The following is a 23716-nucleotide window of genomic DNA, read 5'->3' as shown; positions in this document are numbered from 1 at the left end:
AGTGAGGTTCTTACCCACGAAAGCTTATGCTCCCAGTACTTCTGTTAGTCTCAAAGGTGCCACAGGACCCTCTGTTGCCTTTTAGCTTCAGTGATTCATTTAAATGCTTAAATAAATAATTCTTTATTGCATTTTACAGTTAAATAATGTGAATAATAAGGCATGGCAATGGAACCTTTCCCTTTTAAGGAACATCATTGATATAAACATGATTTTAGTCTCCTCATACTCAGAACAAGTAGGATTAGCATTAGGTAACAATCAAGCAAAATTATTAGGTTTTGAGCAACTGTTTAATGCAAGAGATTCCAAATATATTTTTAGGCTTGGCAGAATTTTATTTGTATGTTTTTATAATTTCGATGAATAATAGTAATGTTTATTTTTAAGCATTTATTTTATTTATTTAAATTTTCACAATTGTGCAAAATTATGGGTGTTAAGCCTTTTTTCCCCAATTTTTGTCAATTTAAATTTCCACAGTTGTGAGAAACTATGGGGTTTAAGATGTTGGAGGAGGGGTTGGGTTTTTTGTTGTTTTTGCACATTTACTTTTTTATTTATACAAAATATTGTTATGCAAAACATTGTGGACAGTTTTGCCATTTGACTCATGTTCAACTCCGTGTGCTTGACTTTAATCTGTTTTTATTTATTTCAGATGAGACTTTAGTTACCACACTGTCTTGTCTGCTCAGTGTGGTAACTGAACAGCCTTGGCACATTTTGTCAGAGCTGAGGCTTCACCCTGGGGCCCTGCCCAAATGTATCCCTCCCCGCACCCTTTGGCAGGAAGGTGCACCAGTTGCTTGCCTGACTGCTGCCCCCACCTCAGAGCTGAACTGCATTTCAGTGGTGGGTGAAGTGTATATGGAATATAAGGCCAAATCTTGCAGTCTTTACTCCAGCAAAAACCAGTGAAGTTAATGAAAGTTTTGCCTGACTACAGAATTTCAGCCAACTAGTTTGTAAGGCACTCTATAAAGAGCTATTACCAGTAAAATAACATGCACTGTAAATAGTGCATGTGCCTGTCCGTGGGAGCCAGAGGGGCTTGCTAGAGTGTCATTCATCCCGTCAGGGAGGCACGGAGCTAGGAACCCAAACTTAAGTCTCTCCATGGCACTGTGTCTGGACCAGAGAGTCCCAGCCCTTTCTAAGATGCATCTTCTTTTCATTTTGTACTCCATGTCATTTCATGTACCTTCTTTAATAAGTCCTGTCGCACTTATAGAGGACTTCATTGTGGTTGTGTTTTTGGTGGAGTTAAATAAGCACGTAGTACAGTAAATTCATTATTCTCCTCAGGCTACATGAAATGATTACAATGAGATCCTGGTTGCTGTTGCTACTTCTGCTTGTGGGCTTGTGTTCACCTGCACCTAGACTTTCGGTAGGTATCACTTGACTATAGTTTGTATCATCCCTGTTAGCTGATTACTATTTATTGTTTCACAGTGTGCTCGGTACGGCAAAAACACAAAAAAAGACATGGCCCCTCTCCTAAATAATTCACTTCCTACAAAGATAAATCAGACAGAGGGATGTAGGAGTGGAGGAGAAGGTATTACAGCATGCAGGTAAAACAGTCAGGTGAGAATTGGTTGCATCCAGATAATAAGAGTGTTTATATAATGTAGGGGGGTTGGGTTTCATTGTGGTTGGTTGGTGTGTATGGGGACATAGTATTGTAAGATTTATAGACTATGCCCACAACCGTGCCACAAATCAGTCAGTTAGTTTCTTGTAGGCATCACTAGTGGAAGGTGGTCTTCAGGATGTATTTGAAAGCAGAGGGAGGAATAATTTTGTGGATGAGATCTGCAAATAGCTCTTTTGGGGCCCAGGCATGAGAGGTGCGAAGCACCTGCAACTCCCATTTTGTGATTTATTTGTAGTGTTTTTCTCTGCGTGCCAAGCAATCAAATTCCATAAAGGTAGCTGGAGAGGAAGGATGGCCATAAGGTTACAGAATAGCATTGTCAGATCTGCATTCTCTTCATGCCTCTGCCGTGCCTGTACTCTCCATATGACCTCAGGCAAATCACTTCACTTCTTTGTGGCTCAATTTAACTGAGCGCAAAATTGGGATAACAATACCCCCTACCTCCGAGACAGGGGGCTAGTGAAGCTAACTCTTTGGAAACTGCTTTGAGATGGAAGGTGCTTTGAATGGGAAGCACTATCTGATAACAGAGCATTTCCGCTAACAAAGTGCTCAGTCCTATGAGTTGCCACAACTCCCATTGACTTTGATTTTTCCACAATACAGACAAATGCATGTTATTTATATGGAATGTACTTTCTCACCTAGTTTGTTATGATACAAATGTTTGGCCATTAATATTTTAAATGTGTTTTCTTAGAGGAGCCCTTCTTGAGCTAACTTTCTATAACATTTAGGGTCAGATTCAGAATCCCTTACTCAGGCAGAATGGTATTTCATTACATGGGCAGCCTCACTGGCCCTGCGTCTGGAGAAAAGTACTATTCAACCTGACTAAAGCTATCAGAACTGATCCTGCAAGGTGCTATGAAGGTGCTCCAGAAAAACGTCAGGCCTAGTCCTGCATGCCTTTACTCGCTTGAGTAGTCTTTACACACACAGGGAAAACAAATGCATTTAAAATAATAACTGTCAAAATTTCCATTTTTATGATAATATGAGAGAAAAATCTAAATGAGTAACACATTGTGTCTCTGTCATGCTGCCTTTCCACGCGTACACTATTGGCTCTAACTCATCCTTAAATCCCCATTTTGGAACTGAAGCCTGTTGGAATAGGCACAAGTAACCACAGCTTGTTTTCATAAGCTAAGTTGACTTGATATTACTGAGGATAGTGTGAAAATAGCCTTATGAAGAATAAACAACAGCTCTGTGGTCAGGGAAGAAACAGAGAAAACCAACTGGAGCAAACTGACTACTTCTTTTTTTCCCCCACTGGGGGTAAAAAGGCAGGCGGGGGAGAGCACAGCTACAGGTAGCCCAGGCAGTCTCTGGGTAAGTGTAAGGGACAAGTTACGTTCCTACAGACCACAATAAGGAGTGACTTATTAACCCAATGGCTTTCTTTCCAAATGTGGTATAGGGGCCGTAAGTACTCACAACCTGCTTTCAATAAACCACAGAAAGGCTGTCCTAGACTAGCACTAAATTCATGACCCCAACTGCATTACATACTTAAGACTGGCACAAACAAACTGTTAGCTGGCAAATTAAAAACTGCTCATGTCCTTTGTCTTCCTAGACTGTTCACTGTTTGGGCCAGGCCCTTTGCCTGCTTCTGTTTTTGGATGGCACCTGACCCCTGGTGGGTGTAACTGCAATGTGAATAATAAGGAAAACAAGAAAGCACCTGAGCATAGCCGGCCTCTACATTTGACCTTTGTGTATAGTAAATTTTCCTTACAAAATAGTAAATGTCACCTCACAGACGGTCCTGGAACAACTTGCTGTCTCTTACTCAAGGCAATGTCAACAGGGGGAGCATATTACTCTGTCTCCAGCCCATAGTCCATATTCACATGCCTGGAATTCTCTGAAAGGACAGTTGGCCAGCAACTGTCGGTTCTTCCCAACACTGACCGGCCACTGGCTTCTCCAGTGGCAGGAGTGAGAATTTACATAGGAAACAGGAATTGCCAGACTGGATCAGACCCAAGGTCCAACAGGTCCCTGTCTCAGATCGTGACCAGTGGCAGATGCTTCAGAGGAAAGTGTAAGAACCCTGCAGCAGGCAGATGTGGGGTGATCTGCCCGCCCACACACACACATTAGGTCTCATCCTGATCTCAAATAGTTAGAGATTGGCTTACGCCCTGAAGCGTGAGGTTTAATATCAGCCCTGACTTGGAGCAACCATTTTTGGTAGTGGTAGGAAGGTAGTTCTGTCATCAACAACATCAATAGGTTTCTGTGGTGGTTTCTGTGACGTGAATCTGAGTCAAGTTGTTAGCCCACCTAAATCAATGTATGGTTTCAGATGAAATCTAAGGCTTGGCATAGCTTTGAAACAAAACTAGACTCAGCTTCACATGCAAACTTCAGGCTATGCAAATCCACGTAATAAGACTCTGTTGCTTAGTTTGCTAAGACTTTTTCTTAAGGAATATAGCAATACGAGCTTCTGGTTTGATTCTCACCTAAAATGTTTTTCCTAGTGAGTTCTGCTTTCGGTGATGCCAGTGTAAATCTTTAGTAACTCCACTGATTTCTGTGGAACTACTGATTTCAATGGAGTTACTGCAGATTTATACCAGAGTAACTGTGAGTGGATTCTGTCCCTTTATCTTTCACTTTTACAATAAGAGGTCTGAGAATTCTGCATCCTTACAGGACCAATGGGGCTGCAATGTAAGATCCAGATTTTGCCACTCTGCAAATAAGTCCACTGATTTCATTAAAAGATAGCAGAGTTGAGCACCAGTTGTCCAAAGTCACTTTCTGATGGCCCAGTTAGTTAATGCTGCACTGCTGGAATCTCTTAGTCAAAATCAGCACAAAAAACTCTTCCCCATTGGGCTCAATTCATCTGCCATGTAGGCTGTGCTGTAATGATTTAGAGACAAAAAATAATAGGCCTCTTTACCCAGTTAGATGTTTTAAATTTGAATCCCCTTTGCCTCCTCAAGATAGATGTATGTGTTTGGATAATTAAGAGCTACAGACTTTCTCTCTGTTGTTACCACTTTAATTACATCATGCCTCTTTTTCCCCCCTTAGGATAAGGACATCTGTCTGATAGACAACACTAAATTACAACAGAGGCTAAAACTGCTCCAAGACTTGCTTCAGTTGTGTGAATTACAGCTGAAGGACATCTTGGGGAACAACTATCATGGAACAAAGAGCAAGATGTTCTCAGCCAGGAGGAGCATACAGCCTGAAATCCTTTTACCCACAACTAGTGGAAACTTGATAGTCTACGATCAAGGTAGGATGTTGCAGAAGAATTTAATAGACACTGTCACTTCAGCATATCGAAATATTTATTTCTTGCTGCAACGTTCCATTTATAAACAGATAGGCATATTTATATCTTATCCACTTCCCTTAACAAAATCAGTGCAGGAAGTTTATAACTTTAAAAATGCTTAATCTAAAATATGTACTATCTATTATATGCATAGGAGGGCTAAGGGTAGATCCATGGCCCAAGGCCACTGACCTGGTGCGTCATCTCGGGCACATCACTTTATTTCCCTGCACTTCTCTTCCTCACCTACACTCTGCCTGTCTCATCCACTCTTTGGGGCAAGGCCGCTGACCTGGTGTATCATCTCGGGCACATCACTTTATTTCCCTGCACTTCTCTTCCTCACCTACATTCTGCCTGTCTCATTCACTCTTTGGGGCAAGGACTGTATTTCACTATGTTTTTGTACAGCACCTGGCACAATGGTCCACGGACACGGTTTCTGTTGTGCAACAAATCAATACCGCAGAAGCACGCAATGACAGAATGATATTGCTTTGCAATTGTCACAACATCAAACCTTTTCGCCCTAGGCTAAGATTTTCAAAACTAGGGGACCTAAATTAGAGTCTGAAATCCTGATTTCAACTCTTAAATCAGTGGCCTGATTTCAGGGACTTCAATGGGAGCTGAGGATTTCACAGCAGAGAATAGGGGAAGAATCTAAGTTAATGCTGTCTTAGGTTGAGATATCAGAGGGGTAGCCGTGTTAGTCTGAATCTGTAAAAAGCAACAGAAGGTCTTGCATCTGAAGAAGTGAGGTTCTTACCCAAGAAAGCTTATGCTCCCAATACTTCTGTTAGTCTCAAAGGTGCCACAGGACCCTCTGTTGCTTTTTAGGTTGAGATGACGGTGATAAACTCTTCTGAGTCCTTTCTGCACTACAGCTTCTACTGCTATTACCATTGGTGGGGCTGCAAAAGATGGGTCCCGAATTTGCTAATCTAGATGCATCCTGGCTGGTGTTACAATTTTTGCTAGAACCATCTTTAAACATTGTTTTACAAATTCAACCCCCAGCCCAGCCAGGGTGGGACCATACAGAAGAGCCAGAAATCATTGTCCTAAGACAAACTTCTATGGATGATTTCTCTTGACAATAGTCAGCTATTTGCTCTTCCACTGTTTTATGAAGCAATACTATTTTGCTCAGATTGCTCTGCAGTGTTTAACAGCAGAAAAATCGAAAATGGATACTACCGGATCAGGCCCAGAGCAGACCGAGAACCTTTTCTGGTGTACTGTGACATGTCTGATGGAGGGGGATGGACTGTAATACAGCGACGCAGTAATGGCAAAGAGAATTTCAACAGGTATGTGCTGTGGTTAATATTTCAGTGGGGATTTAAATTATTCCTTTAAGGATTGCTGTGATTTTTAAATTCCGTCCAATCTCTGATGGCACCTTACTATCAAAGGCTGCTATTTTTAGGCTCCAATCTTACAAATGTGCACTCACGTGTTTAGTCATTAGTAGATATGAGGGAACAATGAGGTTTTTTGTTCAGGGACTGAACCAAAAAATCTGGAAAAAAAATCTGGTTCAATTCGAACAAAAATAAAAATAAATAAAAATAAAATTTCATAATTTTTCATCCAATTGAAGAACACAAAAAATATGATTTCGAATTGACAAACATTTCAACTCAACTCAGAATTATTGTTTTCCAATTTTTCAATTTGTTTTGAGTCGATCAAAACATTGGGGGTGTCTCCACATTAATTTTTTCCCTAGTTTTTGTTTTGATTCAGCTGTTTCAGGTGCACTTCACCCTTTTTATTGTGTGATATTTGTTTTTGAAATTGGCCAAATTTGAAATCAAAATGCTGTTTGGACTCTAAAAGTTGAAACAGAACATTTCAATTCATTAAAAAAAAGTGTTTTCAACCAAATCTATTTGTCAAATTCAATCCAAATTCAATTAATAGTTTCAGGGACCAAAAATTGCACTTTTCAATGGAAAACAATTTGTTGAAAAAAATTCACTCAGTTCTAGTCCTTATTGATTAGAACTATTTGCACAAATAAGGACAATCTATGGGAGTAAGGGCTGGCAGGATCGGGCCCTTTTTAATTATTTCTTTCAATCACAAGTTAGAGTGAACTTCTGACACTTTTTCATTGGTTGGTCTTTGTCTGTTTAAGTCTTTTTGGTTATTATGATAGGAGACATTTCATTATCTGGTAATGATTTTGATTCTGCCACCATCTGCTATGAACCGATTAAATGATATATTCTCTCTCATATCATGAAAACTATTAAGGCTCAGTGTACTATTTACTCCCTCTTCCAGAATGTTAATGAAGATGCTAAATAAGACTGGTCCAGATTGTCTTGGCTGAAAGCGACGGGAAGATGGCTTTTACATGGAGATTTCTACACAAAAAGCCTCCTCCTGCCACTTTCAACCTGACAATCTGGTCCATTGACTGGTGTTTTAATCAGTCTTATTTAACATCCTCATTCATGATGTGGAAGAGGAAATAAACAGTAGAGCTAGGGATAACTGAGTTTTTGGTTCAGTGCCTGAACAAAAATATCTGAAAACATTTTCATTCCGAGTTGACCCAAATTACAATTTTTTTTTCTTGACAAAATGAAATGAAAAACAAAATGAAAAACTAATTTTTTTGGGGGGGGGAGTGAGGGGGAGAAGAGAGTATGAATGAATTATTATTTTGTCCTAAAACAAAATATTTTGTTTAGGTTTGGGTTTTTTTTAACCCATCCTCTTTTTTAAGATAAATCTAGTTACATTTCAAATTAAATGTCATTTCAAAATGAAAAGTCAGAATGTTTCATATTGATAATGCAGAAATGAAACATTTTGACTTTTTCAGAATTTTTTCCCTCCATTTTTATTTTTCCCGAAACTATTCGCCAAATTCAACCCAAAACTGCATTTTTCAAAGAATAAATTATTGGCTGAAAAAAAATTGTCCAGCTCTACTAAACAGTATGTTAATGAAATCTGAAAAGCATACTAAATTGGAAGGATCTTTGAATACTAATGGGGATATAGAAATAACACAGAGGAATCTAGAGAGAAAAAAACCAGGGGCAGAACGTAACAGAAGAGGATTCATCTTGGAAAAATACAGCCTACGTAATCTGATGTAAAATAATTCAAAACACATATATTTGAAGGGAGGGACAGGACAGGCAAGCAGTGATGCTTCAAGACAAATAGGGGTGACAGTGGACAGAAAATTACACATGGGTTTAAAATGGGATATGGATACAATACAGGCCAATGTATTCCACCCATATCTCCACCAAAGCAGAGACTTTTGTACTTTGGGGAACGGGGGTAAAATGAGGCCCAGACAGGGCCACCTCTCCCCCAGCCAGTTCCCCCTCCAGACCAAGAACTGTGCAAGGAGACACTCCACATATACACACGCTTGAGGTACTAGGATCCAGGCAGTGCTTCCCCTCCTCCTTGTCAAGTGGCCAGAGACTCCCACTGGTGGGATCAGAAGTAGCCAAAGCTGGGACTAATACTGTGGAATGTACTCCAACTTTCTCTGCCCTGTGCTGATTGGTTGTTGGATCCAACATTCCCCCTTTCCCCTCTGGTCTCCTCACCTGCCTCTCTTACCCTCTTGTCCCCTGCCCTGTCCCCTTGACTCCCCCATCCCTTTTCTTTCCACTTAGCTGATCCACTCCTAACTCAGCCCATTTACCACCACCCCAAAAAAAGTGAGATTAACATGCCATTTGCCACCATCACACTGATCACCCCATTTGTGTGTTCTACCTCTTCCACTACCCTGTGTCTGACTGTCTTGTCTATTTAGATTATAAACTCTCCAGGGCAGGGCCTGTCTACTACTTTCTTTTTGTATGGTGCCTAGCACAATGGGGACCCAATTTTGATTGGCCCTGAGGCACTGCCATAATAAATGTGATTAATAATAATAACTTGAGACATTATCATTACCTTTTGTTTGCAGCTTTTTAGCCAGTTTTCAGTTCATTATTATATTGCATAGTAGTCCTGAGTTTGCAGGGTGCTTAAGAGTGCAAGGCAGAATTGTAACTTGTAAGGAGACAATTTGAATTAATTACTTAATTAAGATTTTGCGAGGTTCAGTGTCAGCTGCTTTACTAAAAGACAAATCTAGGACATCTCCTGCATTCCATTTGTCCAGTAACTTTTGACCTGCTTCTGCAAGCACTGCACCTGGCAGTGTTAGCAGGATTGAACCCACTGCAAGCGAGTGAGAGAGCGTAATATGTAAAGCAGTCAACATTGTTTAGTATTTATTTGTAATGAGCTGCTATAAATCTGTCTTGTCTCTTATGCTTTGAATAGGATACGTAAGAAAAATGTTTCTATAGATAAAGCCAAAGATTCACTTGTCAGGAGATTTCACAATAATAGGGTGACTGAGATTGTCAGATACAAACTCCCTAATTTCAGCATTCTACATAGAGGGATGAAATTGATAGTTGTATCTCACTTCAGGAAATGGGCTGATTACAAACAAGGATTTGGACAGTTCCAGGGCAAGAATGACGAATACTGGCTGGGCAATGAGCACATTTATGATCTGCTGGCTAGAGGTAAGGGTATTATTCTATCTGCACAACTTCTTACTAGTTGCATTGTGAAGTACTAATCTAACAAGATACTGCATTATAATCCAGAGGAAAACTCACTAAAAATTGACCTGATGGACTGGCATGGAGAAAGACGATATGCAATCTATGAAAACTTTCAGATCAAGAATGAGCAGGTAAGAAATGGAGACAACAGTGATTTGTTTGTTATTGCAGGGAGAGGGTTCTATTTGACTTTTAGTACTTCTGCTTGAGTCCTGCTGAGATCTTAATAATAAAGTTCTGCAAAACTCATCCATTTTGTTCACAGGGGTCCATATCAACTAGAGACAGGACCAAGCCACAAAGAGCCTAAATGTGAACTTTTGAAAAGTTCAGCTGCAGTTAGATTCAGTATTTTGGTTTGGCCCATTACAGAGAGAAGGGACAGCAGAGAAGCTTGATAGCAGATCAGAAGATGAAATTTTCCAGAGCTTGGAGGTATTCAGATGTGGGGCATTGATTCATCTCAATTGTGCATCTTTCTTTAAGGTTAATTTCATATAGGTTTGTACCCTGTGAGTTTTGTTTGGGCTTCAGATTTGAATGATTTCAGAAACTCAAAGCAAAATTCAACCAAAACTGCCAAGTTTTGTCTAGTTTGGGGTCAGAATATGAAAACATAACATTTTACATGGTTCACACCTGAAAACCTGAAATAGGCCAAAGTTCACTCTAAATTTTGTTGGCGTTTGATATTTCAAGTTTTGTTATGGAAGTTTTGGACAACTCCATTTCAATCAGTGGTAAAAGCAAATGTTATGAAAGAAAAAACCTACAGTTATTACACATCTATTATCAGTCTCATTCCGGGACTACTGTGTTCATCACTGTAGTATCTGAGCACTTTCCAGTGGTGCAGTATGCAACATGGCCACACATATATCATGGGTTGTTTGTCCTCCCATCCTCCCCCCAGAGGGAGAAGCATGTTCAGTGGAGTGATTTGGTTTGGTAGGATGTGGTTGTTGGGTATTTTTGGGTTCTGTTTATTTTTTTATATAAATATACCTGATTTTGTGCGTTTATGTTAGAGAGGGCAAGATCAAAGAGATGTGCCTGGCAGTTGGAGTGAAAGGTGGTGAGGTTTGTGATGCTCCATAGTTCCTGGATGAGTTCATTCCACAGTCTTGGACTGGCCCATGGAGAAGGCTGTGTCTCCCACACAGACAAGCTTTACTCTTATTATTGAGAGTTCTGTTGTGCCAAAGGAGCATAGTTGCAGACCACAGTTTTTGTCCTGGAACATTATATGATCTTTTAAGTATACTGGGCCCACACCTTGGAGCACTTTGAACATAAGGATCAAGACCCTGAACTTAATTTGAACTCCTGTTAGAAGCCAGGGTAGAGAATGGAGGACAGGTCTGCTATGATCTTGATAGTCGGTGTGCCGAGGAAATGCACTGCAGTGTTCTGAATTAATTTAAGTTTCCAAGTGCTGAAGGCTTCATGAACAGGTATATTGCATTGCTGTAATTCAGCCAAGAGGTGGTGAAGGTCTGAACAACTGAGGCCAGGTCTTTATCTGCGAGGACGGGATGGAGTTTCTACCCAAGTGGAGATGGTAGAAAGCATTATTAATGGATTTTGCTAGACTCCTATAGAATGAATTGACTAGTTGTGGGTGTGTATCTTCAACCAATGGAGATTACAACATGGCTCAAAACTCTTCAGAATGCTTAATTCTGCCCACCAGCATCACCTGTCTTGCATGGGTTCAGCTTCAGCCAACTGTTTTTCATCCAAGAGCTGATCTCATCCAAGCACTGGAGCATCTTGATGGTGTGGTCGTATGTGGTGAAGGATAGATAGAGCTGTGAGTCATATGCATATTGCTGGCACTTGAGTCCATGTAGATGTTGAATAGGACTGGAGAGAGAACTGATCCTTGTGGGATTGTACAAGTGAGTGGTCTAGTGATGGAGGTGCAGTAAAATATTGAGCATACTATCAGCATAACACAAATCAATGAGTGCAGTTTCCCATCACTACTCTTTGGTGTGTCCTCTCAGGAAAGACTCAAACCATTTTAGCACATTACCCTGGACCCCAGCCACCTCTCGCAGGCAAGTCAGCAGAATCTCATGTGTTGAATGCTGCGCAGAGGTCCAGAAGGATGGGAATAGATATGTGTTCTATCCATCGACAGCAGGAGATTATCCATCTGTTCCACTAAGGTGGTTTTGATTCCAGGTCCTGGCCTGAAACCGTGCTGGATCTAGAATGTTAGCTTCCATTAGATGAGCTTGTAGTTGGCCTTTTGCTAGCTTAAGAGAATAAGAATGGCCATACTGGATCAGACCAGTGGTCCATCTATCCTATCTTCTGACAGTGGCCAGTGACAGAGGGAATGATCAGAACATGGCAATTATTGAGTGCATTAATCCCTTGTCTTCCAGTCCCAATTTCTGTCAATCATTAGTTTAGGAACGCTCGGAGCACCTCTGACCATCTTGGCTAATAGTCATTGATGGACCTATCCTCCATGAAATTACCTTATTCTTTTTTGAACCCTTCTCTGTGAGCTTGTTCAGGAATGGGAGCTTTGATACCGGATATTGGCTTGGACTGAAGTATCTGGGGTGAGTTTCTTCAATGTTGGTTAGACTATCTTGTGTTTGAAGGAGGAACAGAAGATTCTTTCTCTAAATGAGACACTGACTATTTCATTCAGAAGTGGCACCAATTGTTCATGATTTTCTCTCACAAGCCAGAAGGGGCCTGGGTCAGATCCACAAGTCTTGGGTCAAGACTACATTAGGCTGTCCATAACTTCTTCAGGAGAGAATGTACTGAACTCTGGGAATGCAGAAGGGCTCTTGGTTGGTGGGTATAGGCAGAGCAGATCCATACTGTTTAAGACGCCTTCCTGAATGTGCATGATCTTTTCAGAGAAGTAGGATGATAGATTTTTGCTATACTTGGTGCTCTGTTTTGATGCAGGTTATAGGCACTCAGGACTGACTGACTAAGGGGTTTATCACCCTGGATGACTCCCTGGGGCAGGATTTGGCAGACTCAATGGAGACTGATAGGAAGATACTCTTGGCCTGATCTTCTTAGCATATGTGTAACATGCCTCGGGTGGCACGTGATCAGGATTCATTACCGAATTTGGTCCGCTGGTTGGATCATTAGGTTCCCTGGACTGGGTACTGATGGGGAACGCAACATGTCTTAGGCTTTGAGGAATTTGTTGTTTCCTCCTGTCTGAATCAGACTTTGTTTTTCATCACCGGCACTCGAGTTTCTGCCCCTCTTCAATCACTGCAAGGTATCAGAAAACCAAGGAGATCTATGTGGGCAATGGGGAGGAAGGGGCTGCATAGGAGCCAGCGTAACAGTGGCCAAGGCCAGTGTAGAATGGTAATGATTCACCAGGTCCTTGACACCTCATGCTGTGGGTGGGGTGCTGTGGGTGGGGTGCTGTTGTCCTTCAGCAAGCTTTGCAATTTGTTGGAGTCCATGAGTTTTTATGGTCAAATCACACTCACTGATCTTTCTTGTTGGCTAGATGCTGGAAGGTTCTCTGGCCACTGCCCTAATGAGGTGATGGGTCATCCAAAAGAGTGGCTGGGTTGTGATGTCCTCTGTCTTGACATCTAGGCTGCAAATTAGGTCCAGAGCGTGACCAGCTGTGAGGCTGGACTAGAGATGATCTGTGAAAGTCCTAGGGAGGCAAGAGAGGAGATGAATTTTTGGACTTTTGCATCTGCAACCTTTGTCAATGTGTATGTTGAAATCTTCCAAGATGACAAGTCTGGGGTACTTCACCACCATTGCCCCTCGAGCCACTCTTCTAATTTCTAGGTGTTGCTGCCAGGATCAGCCAATTTGTATCATGTAGGTGTTGAAAGAGAATAATACTTGTAGCCTTTAGTAGCAGGAGAGCAACTTGGCAGTATATTTGGTAGATTAGATGGGGTTTTGGCCCAAGGCTAATATCAAAAAGCATAAGGTCAAAATCATTTCTGACTTCAGTGGAGTTATACCAGGGATTAATTTGGCCCACAGCATATTGCAGAAAACAATTATGAGCTTTAAAAAAGAAATAAAAGGCTGCTGATAACAGAGAAATGTTTACATTTAACTCTTGCAGGACAATTACAGGTTATGGGTTGGCACCTATTCTGGTAACGCTGGTGATGCTCTGTTTGGTGGGAGTAACTTTGAAGACCAGTGGTCAGCATCACACAGTGGGATGCCGTTCTCCACATCAGACAAGGATCATGACAGATTCCTAGCAGGCAACTGTGCACAAGAGAACCAGTGTGGCTGGTGGTTTAACAGGTATGGGAAGAAGTTGACTGTATCCAATACTCAAAGAGTGATGCATATGGGACTAAGGCTGTGGGTGGGTGTGCAGCAACAGTCTGTTTTTTCATTACTGTTCAAGGCAGAGAAGTTTAAATAGCTTTCACGATGACTTCCATAATAAAAGCATAAGAGAAATGCCCTGTGCACCAAGGGCCTGAAGGAAACAATTCCTAGCCACAAACAGGCTCAACTGGCCGTTAGAGTGTATGTTAAGGGCATTTCTCTAGTTTGGGGTGATTAATTTTTGAGCTTTCTATCACAGTTGGCCATAATTATATTTCTTTTATGTTATAGTTCATTGGTGGGTATTACTGGTATGTTAGCAGTTACTGAGTCTGGTCTCAGAGGCCCTCTGTGCAGGGAATGCACACTGAAGTCAATAGTTCTGCATGTGGACAGTGTGCAAGACTAAGCCTTTTGTTTCATATTAAGCCCTTATAAGCCAGGCCCTCATCAGGTGTAAACTGGCATAGACCCATTGAATTCAAATGTATATCGATAAAAATACATTGTATTTTGCTGTAATGATGCAATGCCTTCTCACTTTAAACGGAGTCTCCTTTTCCTCCCTCCCCCTTTCATCCCTCAAGATGCCACGCAGCAAATCTCAATGGACAATACTATAAAACAGGAAACTACACCGGACGCCATGACAATGGAGTGGTTTGGTCAACCTGGCATGGGTTCTGGTACTCCCTGAAATACACAGCCATGAAAATCAGGCTTCCATCTTTTGTCGACGTAGGGAGTGGAAATGGTGAAAGCAGCTAGGACAGCTAGAATCCGCATCATTGGAGACAGAGAGAGTATAGGATAGAAAGGATTTTAGAAATCAAGGGCCAAACCCTCAGCTGGTGTAAATCAGCACAGCTGCACTGTAGTAATTGGCATTTGATCAGTTTATATTAGTTGAGGATCCACCCCCAGGGTAGTAGAATATGCCTATCATATGGTCTAATGGAGGATGTAAGGGTCTCTCATTCTTGTTAAAACCATTGGAAACACCACAAAAGTTTGTTTTCCAATGATCTTTAGTGGAGATGAGAGTATTCAGCAGTTCACAGGAAACCAGGGCTGCCTGGGGGTGGCAAGTGGGGCAATTTGCCCCGCCCTGGGACCCGCAGGGGCCCCCATGAGAATATAGTATTCTATAGTATTGCAACATTTTTTTATGGAAGGGGCCCCTGAAATTGCTTTGCCCGGGGCCCCCTGAATCCTCTGGGTGGCCCTGCAGGAAACTCTCTGCACCTTGCAGAATCAGGCCCTTACTCCTCTTAGCCATTTGTATCTTATAATGGCCAAATTCTTCTCACCCTGATTTCAATGGTCAGTGAATGTGGTAAGCAATATAAGAACACAGAAATAGAACAAACAGAGGGATAAGGATTTGACCCTTAAAGCTGTCAGCTAGATCTAGGCCCCAGATTTAGATTTTATTTTGAAGTGGACTTTGCATAGGGTGACCAGACAGCAAGTGTGAAAAATTGGGACAGGAGGTGGGGGTTAATAGGAGCCTATACAAGAAAAAGACCCAAAAATCGGGACTGTCCCTATAAAATCAGGACATCTGGTCACCTAACTTTGCAAAGCCTAATATGAATGCAAATATTCTGGGGAATTTTTTATTTCAGTTACAATTTGTTTATTTATATGTTCTTATCATTGTTCTGTACCAGACGACTTTGTGCTAGTGAATGAGAACTAGAAAGTTCTCTTCTAGTTCACTGTTCACTTCCACTTCATTATATTAGCCAAGTGAAATGAGAAAAGTGTACAGCACAAATGAATGAGAATAGAATAACAACAAGAAATGTAATGCCAACAATTAATTCTCTTCCGATAATTTGTTGTTAGTAACAAAAGATTTGGGCTTGACATAGATCCTTTAACATCCATGCTGTAAAATGAGCCTACACTTTGTGTATTATAAATATGCTCTTTTAAATTAGTCGTTCTTTTCAATTTATTTTCCTTTTCCTTTAGATAAATACACATTGTAATTTGTATTATATATTCATACACGTGTGAATTAAAAATCATGGAAATTTACATTGTTTCTGTTCTTAAACAATACTGGGAGATGGACAAAGATTTGAATGGAAAGTCAGAAATGGTTGTGAGAGATGATGCTCCAAGACATTTCGCTCACACTTTTATCACTGGTTCTAGTAACATTTTCAGGGCCTGTAAGGCAAGCTTAATTTTCTTGAATCAAGCAACATTGGGAAAGCTGGATGTTCAGTGTGAAATTTTACATGCTCTGCTTCCTGATGGCTCATCTGCCCAGAGAAACAAGAATCAAATCTTGCTCTCATTACACCTCTTTTGAGTGTAGACAACACATCGGTTAAAATGCTGACTGATGTCCACTTTTGTTCCCACTGTGCCAGTGCACCAGTGAGAGACAGTCTCAGTGTCTGCAGCCTAGGAAGAATGCATGAATGCCCTCAGTCCAAGTGGTAGCACATATCCATGAGAAATGAGAACCACACCTACATCTTTGGACTAATAGTCTTGCTTGTCACCAAAGGGAGTGGAGTTGAGTCCAACACCAGAACTTCCTCTCATCCTACTCACTTTATCTGTACTTCACACCAGTAAGCCTTACCGCAAGGCCATAATTATCTACCTAGAGCATTTTGTTAAATGAAAAGTTACCAGAAGAAATCATGCTAACCTGGTGACTCCTACCAACCCTGATTTACCATATGGTACAACCCTATAACAGTGCAGCCCTTGGCACAAAATCCAGTAGCAATAAGGAAACTTCTGTCAACATATAGGCATGGAGGCTAGTTAAGATGGAACAATTGCTTCCAATCTACTCAGGCTGATACTGGCACTTCTTATAAACACTATTGCTTTGGCCAGGGCCGGCTTTAGGAAGCGTGGGGCCCAATTCGAACATTTTCGGCAGGGCCCCAGCAGGGATGACTTAAAAAAAAAAAACGTAAAAAAAAGCCTTTCTTTCTTAGCAACCAGTTCCCTATAAAAAGTTCTGATTTAAGGGATGTGCCACAGTATGTATTTTTTTGTACCAATAGGGTTACCATACGTTTGAATTTTTAAATTGCCCCCTGGGGAAACCGGGCCACCCTGGTACGGCGCACTGGCTCTTGGGCGCGGGGCCCTCTTAGGGGCGGGGCCCGATTCAGGGGAATTGGTTGAATTGGCCTAAAGCCAGCCCTGGCTTTGGCAACATCCTGCTGGGGACATACTCCAGGACAAAGCTACCGGCAGGTGCTTGCACACACCAAGAAGCTGAAAATCAATTTCAGTGCCAAAAAGCCAGCGCTATCCTGGCCCAGAAAGTCAGAGAACATCCAACAGCCACTCTCTGACACTAAAACATTTAAATAAGGGTTTAAAACAATTTAATCAAATAGTATAAAGCAGACATTTGCTTTAGAAGAAGACCTTGCATAGGAGGGGACAGGGGAAGATGTACCTGATCACAGAGAGAGAGGGCGCTAGATGGAACCCTGCAGTACTTTGTGGAGGGCCCTGAAAACTCTTTTACAAGTCCCAGAATGTGTTTCAGAATATGTCTACACAGCAATAAAAAATACCAAACCCAGGCAACATGTTTCAGAGCCCAGGTCAACTGAATTGGGCAGGGCTAAAAATCACAATGTAGACTTTCCCGTTCAGGCTTCAGTCCAAGCTCTGAGACCCTCCCGCCCTCACTGGGTTTCAGATCCCAGACTCCAGCCCAACCCACCCTGAACAGCTACACTGCTAGTTTTTAGCCCTGCAGGGTGAGTCTGAGTCAGTTGACCTAGCCTCTGCAACCCGCTGCTGTGGGTCTTTTTTTGCAGTGTTGCCATACCCACAGGCACTTTTTGCTTAATACATGTTGAAAAGTCCCACTACCCAGGTACCTATTTGCTCTGAGCTAGACAGCTGGGCTCAGACACTTCCCAAGGTAAAAAGAACAGGAGTACTTGTGGCACCTTAGAGACTAACAAATTTATTAGAGCATAAGCTTTCGTGAACTACAGCCCACTTCTTCGGATGCACCACGAAAGCTTATGCTCTAATAAATTTGTTAGTCTCTAAGGTGCCACAAGTACTCCTGTTCTTTTTGCGGATACAGACTAACACGGCTGCTACTCTGAAACCTTCCCAAGGTAAGTTATGCAGATTGTGGCTGCAGGGTGTCGGACTGCTGTTCACAGTGGTGCTCTGTCGTATCGCCTGCAGCATTTTCTCTGGTGCCACAGGAGCACCTGCGTTGGGAGGCTCAATGAGCCAGTTGCAGGCCTTCAAATAGCTCTTGCAGCACTGCAAGATCTAAAATTCACAGATCGCGCCACTGCAGGGTGTTTCCAGATTTGCCCGTTACTTTGGGGTATGGTCATTTATTAGGGTTACTCTTCGGGGGGGAGGGAGGGGAGGAGTCTGTAATTCTATCAATGTACTGCTTGTGTCACTTTTGCTTTCCTATGGAGCTCTACTTCTCCTTTCTGCAAGTCCCCTCCCAATAGAGGTATCCTGCAGGACCTAGGTTCCCCAGGGCTAGGTTCCTCCAGCCCCAGAACCAGATACGCATGTGCGCGCACACACACACACACACACACACACACACTCTCTCTCTCTCTCTTTCTCTCTCCCCCCTTACCTGAGTGGACCGAGTCAATCAGCACTCCAAGCTGACCCCTTATATGTCCCTGGACTCAGTGGGCTGGGTCAAGCAGCACTTCCAAGCTGCCACCCTCGTATGTCACAGGTTCAGCATGTCCCTATCCCCATTTTCACGTCACAATTGCATTGGTAGTAACCTACTTGATAAGCAAATCCGACAGTATTTTTGGGCGCTACAGGAATCTTTAGCTTAGGTAAGAGAAGCGTTGCTGCAGAGTAAATGGGGAAGCTAAAAACATAAAAGAGTAAAGTTCAGAGAGAGAGAGAGAGAGGGAAGCGACCATCTTACCCATTAAAGTTATTTATTGAATAATAGTGATAACCACACAAGGAAAGCCTAAATAAACATAACAGTTACATTATTAGAGGTTACAAAAATCATATATAGAAAACTATACCTGCCTGAGGTAGAAAAGAAAACGGAGAGAGAGAGAGCTGGGATCTCACAATCCATGAAGCTTGAACTGGTCAGGGTTCCCAGGTGATGGTGGTACCTCAGGGTCCTGAGTGCTGGAGACAGGCAGAGCCACCAGCACAATCAGTCAGGAGAAGATGAAATCCCAGTAGAACTGGTGCAGAGTTGGATCCATGCATCAGACCACTTACTGGAGTGTGGGTAGGTTTTTTTTGTAGGGAAACAACAATGGTTCAAGGTAGAACACTAGATTTGTTTATGGGTAAACTGATGACTCAAGGGTTTTCTTTAGGCTAGACAATAGGAGCTGGTCACTCTTGGCTATGGGTGGTGTTCCTTCCAAGGAGCTCTCAATGCAATTAGGCAGCTTCAGTATTTTGGATATCAATCAAGGATTCATTACTAGAATTGGTCTGATAACTGCTGAGCTGGGTGTGTGCAGGCGTACATTCATTAACATCTGGAGCAGAGATCCCCCATGATGCAGTGCTTCCCTGCTTTTCTGGTCCCAGAGTTCAGTGCGGTTCTTGCCTTGGAATCTCTGTTCTCCATTCTGATGCTAATAGAGATGCCTCCCTGTCCCATCTTTGATGCAGATTAGGCTAGGGGAGTTGCCTTAGTCTTGTCACTCTTGTCAGGAGGGGTCTAGGTGTGTCTCCCACCGCCCTTCACTGCTCTCTGCAAGTCTTTTCTCTGATCGGTTTTGGTTCAAGCAGAGGCTGTGGGGGGGTGTCCTTCATGAGTCAGACAGGCTGGATACTGCACCTGGTTCCCCAAGAACACAGGGCTGACTGGTATCAAGGGACAATGATTTACATTGACACACAACGGGTAAATAGCTGAAGCAGTAAACAAGTTAAAAGCCTGATCTCGAGCCCAGTGAAGTCAGTGGAAAGTCTTTCATTATTAATGTTAATGAGCTTTGGATTGGGCCTGAAAATTGGGTGTGTTTTAAAACACTTTACACACTGTAATCAATCTAGGCTGGCCATTTATAGTGGCGAGTTAATATAAAAACTGGTCCTAACACTATGTTACACAGATTAACTCACCAAAGCCCACTCCTGAAACGGCGGCACATTCAGAGCACAGCGTGCTGGAGCAGGCCCAGAGCAACCGGTGACTCACCTCCCATAAGTCAGACCTGCCCTCACCGCAGCTGGACTATTTGAGTACGCAGGGAAAGTTTAATCACCTACAACTAAATCCTGAACAACTCACTCACTATCCTTAAGCAATGAGCCACACCAGGCTGTGTGGTAGCAGGCTATCTGTGCATGCCATGGGTGTGTCTGCCTCATGCCTTCAACAACCCACTGCCCTACTAATGCACACCTGATGTGCCTTATTGTGCTATCCTTTTACATTGTTTTCTTTAAAAAAAATACCAGTGCCTTAAAACATTATGTCTCCTTGCATGCTGAAAAATAGCTCCGAGTAAAAGGCTCAGCTAAACTAGGCTGGAGAAGGATATAAATATAATTTACCCCTCCTGATCGGAACATACTAATTGTGAGTTCATTTTCTCTCGCTCTCTCTTTCTCTCTCTCCCTAGCCCTTTTTCAAGAAGACTCTCTGAACTCTTTGGACCTTTGTCCCTCCTCCTGCCCCCCATCCCCAGATCCTGGCTGACACTTCCTCAGCAATTTGTTGCCATGCCATGCCATGCCATGTTGCCATAACTCATATTTTAGTGTACAAATGATGGTCCTGATTCTGCAATGCACATAAGAACATAAGAATGGCCGTTCTGGGTCAGACCAAAGGTCTATCCAGCCCAGTATCCTGTCTTCCGACAGTGGCCAATGCCAGGTGCCCCAGAGGGAGTGAACCTAAGAGGTAATGATCAAGTGATCCCTCTCCTGCCATCCATCACCACCCTCTGACAAACAGAGGCTAGGGACACCATTCCTTACCCATCCTGGCTAATAGACATTAATGGACTTAACCTCCATGAATGTATCCAGTTCTCTTTTAAACCCTGTTATAGTCCTAGCCTTCACAACGTCCTCAGGCAAGGAGTTCCACAAATTGACTGTGCGCTGTGTGAAGAAGAACTTCCTTTTATTTGTTTTAAATCTGCTGCCCATTAATTTCATTTGGTGATCCCTAGTTCTTATATTATGGGAACAAGTAAATAACTTTTCCTTATTCACTTTCTCCACATCACTCATGATTTTATATACCTCTATCATATCCCCGCTTAGTCTCCTCTTTTCCAAGCTGAAAAGTCCTAGCCTCTTTAATCTCTCCTCATATGGGACCCATTCCAAACCCCTAATCATTTTAGTTACCCTTTTCTGAACTTTTTCTATGCCAGTATATCTTTTTTGAGATGAGTAGACCACATCTGTACGCAGTATTCAAGATGTGGGTGTACCATGGATTTATCTAAGGGCAAAAAGATATTCTCCATCTTATTCTCTATCCCCTTTTTAATGATTCCTAACACCTGGTTTGCTTTTTTGACTGCTGCTGCTCACTGCGGGGATGTCTTCAGAGATCTATCCATGATGACTCCAAGATCTTTTTCCTGATTAGTTGTAGCTAAATTAGCCCCCATCATATTGTATGTATAGTTGGGGTTATTTTTCCCAATGTGCATTACTTTACATTTATCCACATTAAATTTCATTTGCCATTTTGTTGCCCAATCACTTAGTTTTGTGAGATTTTTTTGAAGTTCGTCACAGTCTGCTTTGGTCTAAACTATCTTGAGCAGTTTAGTATCATCTGCAAACTTTTCCACCTCACTTTTTATCCCTTTCTCCAGATCATTTATGAATAAGTTGAATAGGATTGGTCCTAGGACTGACCCTAGGGGAACACCACTAGTTACCCTTCTCCATTCTGAAAATTTACCATTTATTCCTACCCTTTGTTCCCTGTCTTTTAATCAGTTCTCAATCCATGAAAGGATCTTCCTTCTTATCCCATGACAACTTAATTTATGTAAGAGCCTTTGGTAAGGGAACTTGTCAAAGGCTTTCTGGAAATCTAAGTACACTATGTCCATTGGATCCTAATCTAAGTACACTTGTCCACATGTTTGTTGACCCCTTCAAAGAACTCTAATAGATTAGTAAGACATGATTTCCCTTTACAGAAACCATGTTGACTTTTGCCCAACAATTTATGTTCTTCTATGTGTCTGACAATTTTATTCTTTACAATTGTTTCAACTAATTTGCCGGGTACTGATGTTAAACTAACTGGTCTGTAATTGCCGGGATCACCTCTAGAACCCTTTTAAAATATTGGTGTTAAATTAGCTATCTTCCAGTCATTGGGTACAGAAACCGATTTAAAGGACAGGTTACAAACCAGAGTTAGTAGTTCCACAATTTCACATTTGAGTTCTTTCAGAATTCTTGGGTGAATGCCATCTGGTCCCGGTGACTTGTTACTGTTAAGTTTATCAATTAATTCCAAAACCTCCTCTAGTGACACCTCAATCTGTGACAATTCCTCAGATTTGTCACCTACAAAAGCCGGCTCAGGTTTGGGAATCTCCCTAACATCCTCAGCCGTGAAGACTGAAGCATTTAGGGTATATCTACACTGCGGGATTAATCCGAATTTATATAATTTGAATTTTGGAAACAGATTGTATAAAGTCGAATGTATGCGGCCACACTAAGCACATTAATTCGGCGGTGTGCGTCCATGTACCGGGGCTAGCGTCGATTTCTGGAGCGTTGCACTGTGGGTAGCTATCCCATAGCTATCCATAGTTCCCGCAGTCTCCCCCACCCCTTGGAATTCTGGGTTGAGATCCCAGTGCCTGATGGGACAAAAAACATTGTCGCAGGTGGTTCTGGGTACAGCCTCACCCCTCCCTCCCTCCCTGCATGAAAGCAACGGACAGCAGACAACCATTTTGCGCCTTTTTTCCTGGGTGAACACTGCAGACTCCATACCACGGCAAGCATGGAGCCCGCTCAGCTCAAGACAGCAGCCATGAACATTGTAAACACCTTGCGCGTTCTCGTGCAGTTTTATGCTGAGCCAGGACCAGAAAAACGAGGCAAGGTGGTGGTTGCGACGGCAGTGCAGCGATAAGCGTGATGAGGACATGGACATGGACACAGAATTCTCTCAAACCGCGGGCCCCGGTGCTTTGGAGATCATGTTGTTAATGGGGCAGGTTCTATCCATGGAACGCCGATTCTGGGCAAGGGAAACAAGTACAGACTGGTGGGACCGCATAGTGTTGCAGGTGTGTGATGATTCCCAGTGGCTGCGGAACTTTCGCATGCGTAAGGGCACTTTCATGGAACTTTGTGACTTGCTGTCCCCTGCCCTGAAACACCAGAATACCAAGATGAGAGCAGCCCTCACAGTTGAGAAGTGAGTGGCGATAGCCCTGTGGAAGCTTGCAACGCCAGACAGCTACCGGTCAGTTGGGAATCAATTTGGAGTGGGCAAATCTACTGTGGGAGCTGCTGTGATGCAAGTAGCCAAAGCAATCACTCAGGTGCTGCTACGAAAGGTAGTGACTCTGGGAAATGTGCAGGTCATAGTGGATGGCTTTGCTGCAATGGGATTCCCTAACTGTGGTGGGGCGATAGATGGAAACCATATCCCTATCTTGGCACCGGAGCACCAGGGTACCCAGTACATAAACCGCAAGGGGTACTTTTCAATGGTGCGGCAAGCACTTGTGGATCACAAGGGACGTTTCACCAACATCAACGTGGGCTGGCCGGGAAGGGTTCATGACGCTCCCGTCTTCAGGAACACTACTCTGT

At 42.5% G+C, this 23716-nt stretch overlaps 1 protein-coding gene across 2 annotated transcripts in view; it reads left to right on the top strand.

Moving 5' to 3' along the window:
• Positions 1 to 15955, top strand: part of LOC117871006 (fibrinogen-like protein 1) — a 23408-nt gene extending 7453 nt beyond the window's left edge. For both annotated transcript variants that reach the window (XM_034758554.1, XM_034758556.1), the window contains 7 exons: positions 1309 to 1393; positions 4727 to 4937; positions 6133 to 6292; positions 9453 to 9550; positions 9635 to 9723; positions 13689 to 13879; positions 14497 to 15955. In XM_034758554.1, the coding sequence (XP_034614445.1) occupies positions 1309 to 1393; positions 4727 to 4937; positions 6133 to 6292; positions 9453 to 9550; positions 9635 to 9723; positions 13689 to 13879; positions 14497 to 14677 (1015 nt within the window). In that variant the 3' untranslated portion in view covers positions 14678 to 15955. The remainder of the gene's footprint in view (positions 1 to 1308; positions 1394 to 4726; positions 4938 to 6132; positions 6293 to 9452; positions 9551 to 9634; positions 9724 to 13688; positions 13880 to 14496) is intronic.
• Positions 15956 to 23716: the final 7761 nt, after the last annotated feature.

Source organism: Trachemys scripta, chromosome 1, assembly GCF_013100865.1.
Source record: "Trachemys scripta elegans isolate TJP31775 chromosome 1, CAS_Tse_1.0, whole genome shotgun sequence".
Taxonomy (NCBI): domain Eukaryota; kingdom Metazoa; phylum Chordata; order Testudines; family Emydidae; genus Trachemys; species Trachemys scripta.
Note: the sequence above shows the minus strand (reverse complement) of the source record. Positions and strands in the feature narration are given on the sequence as shown.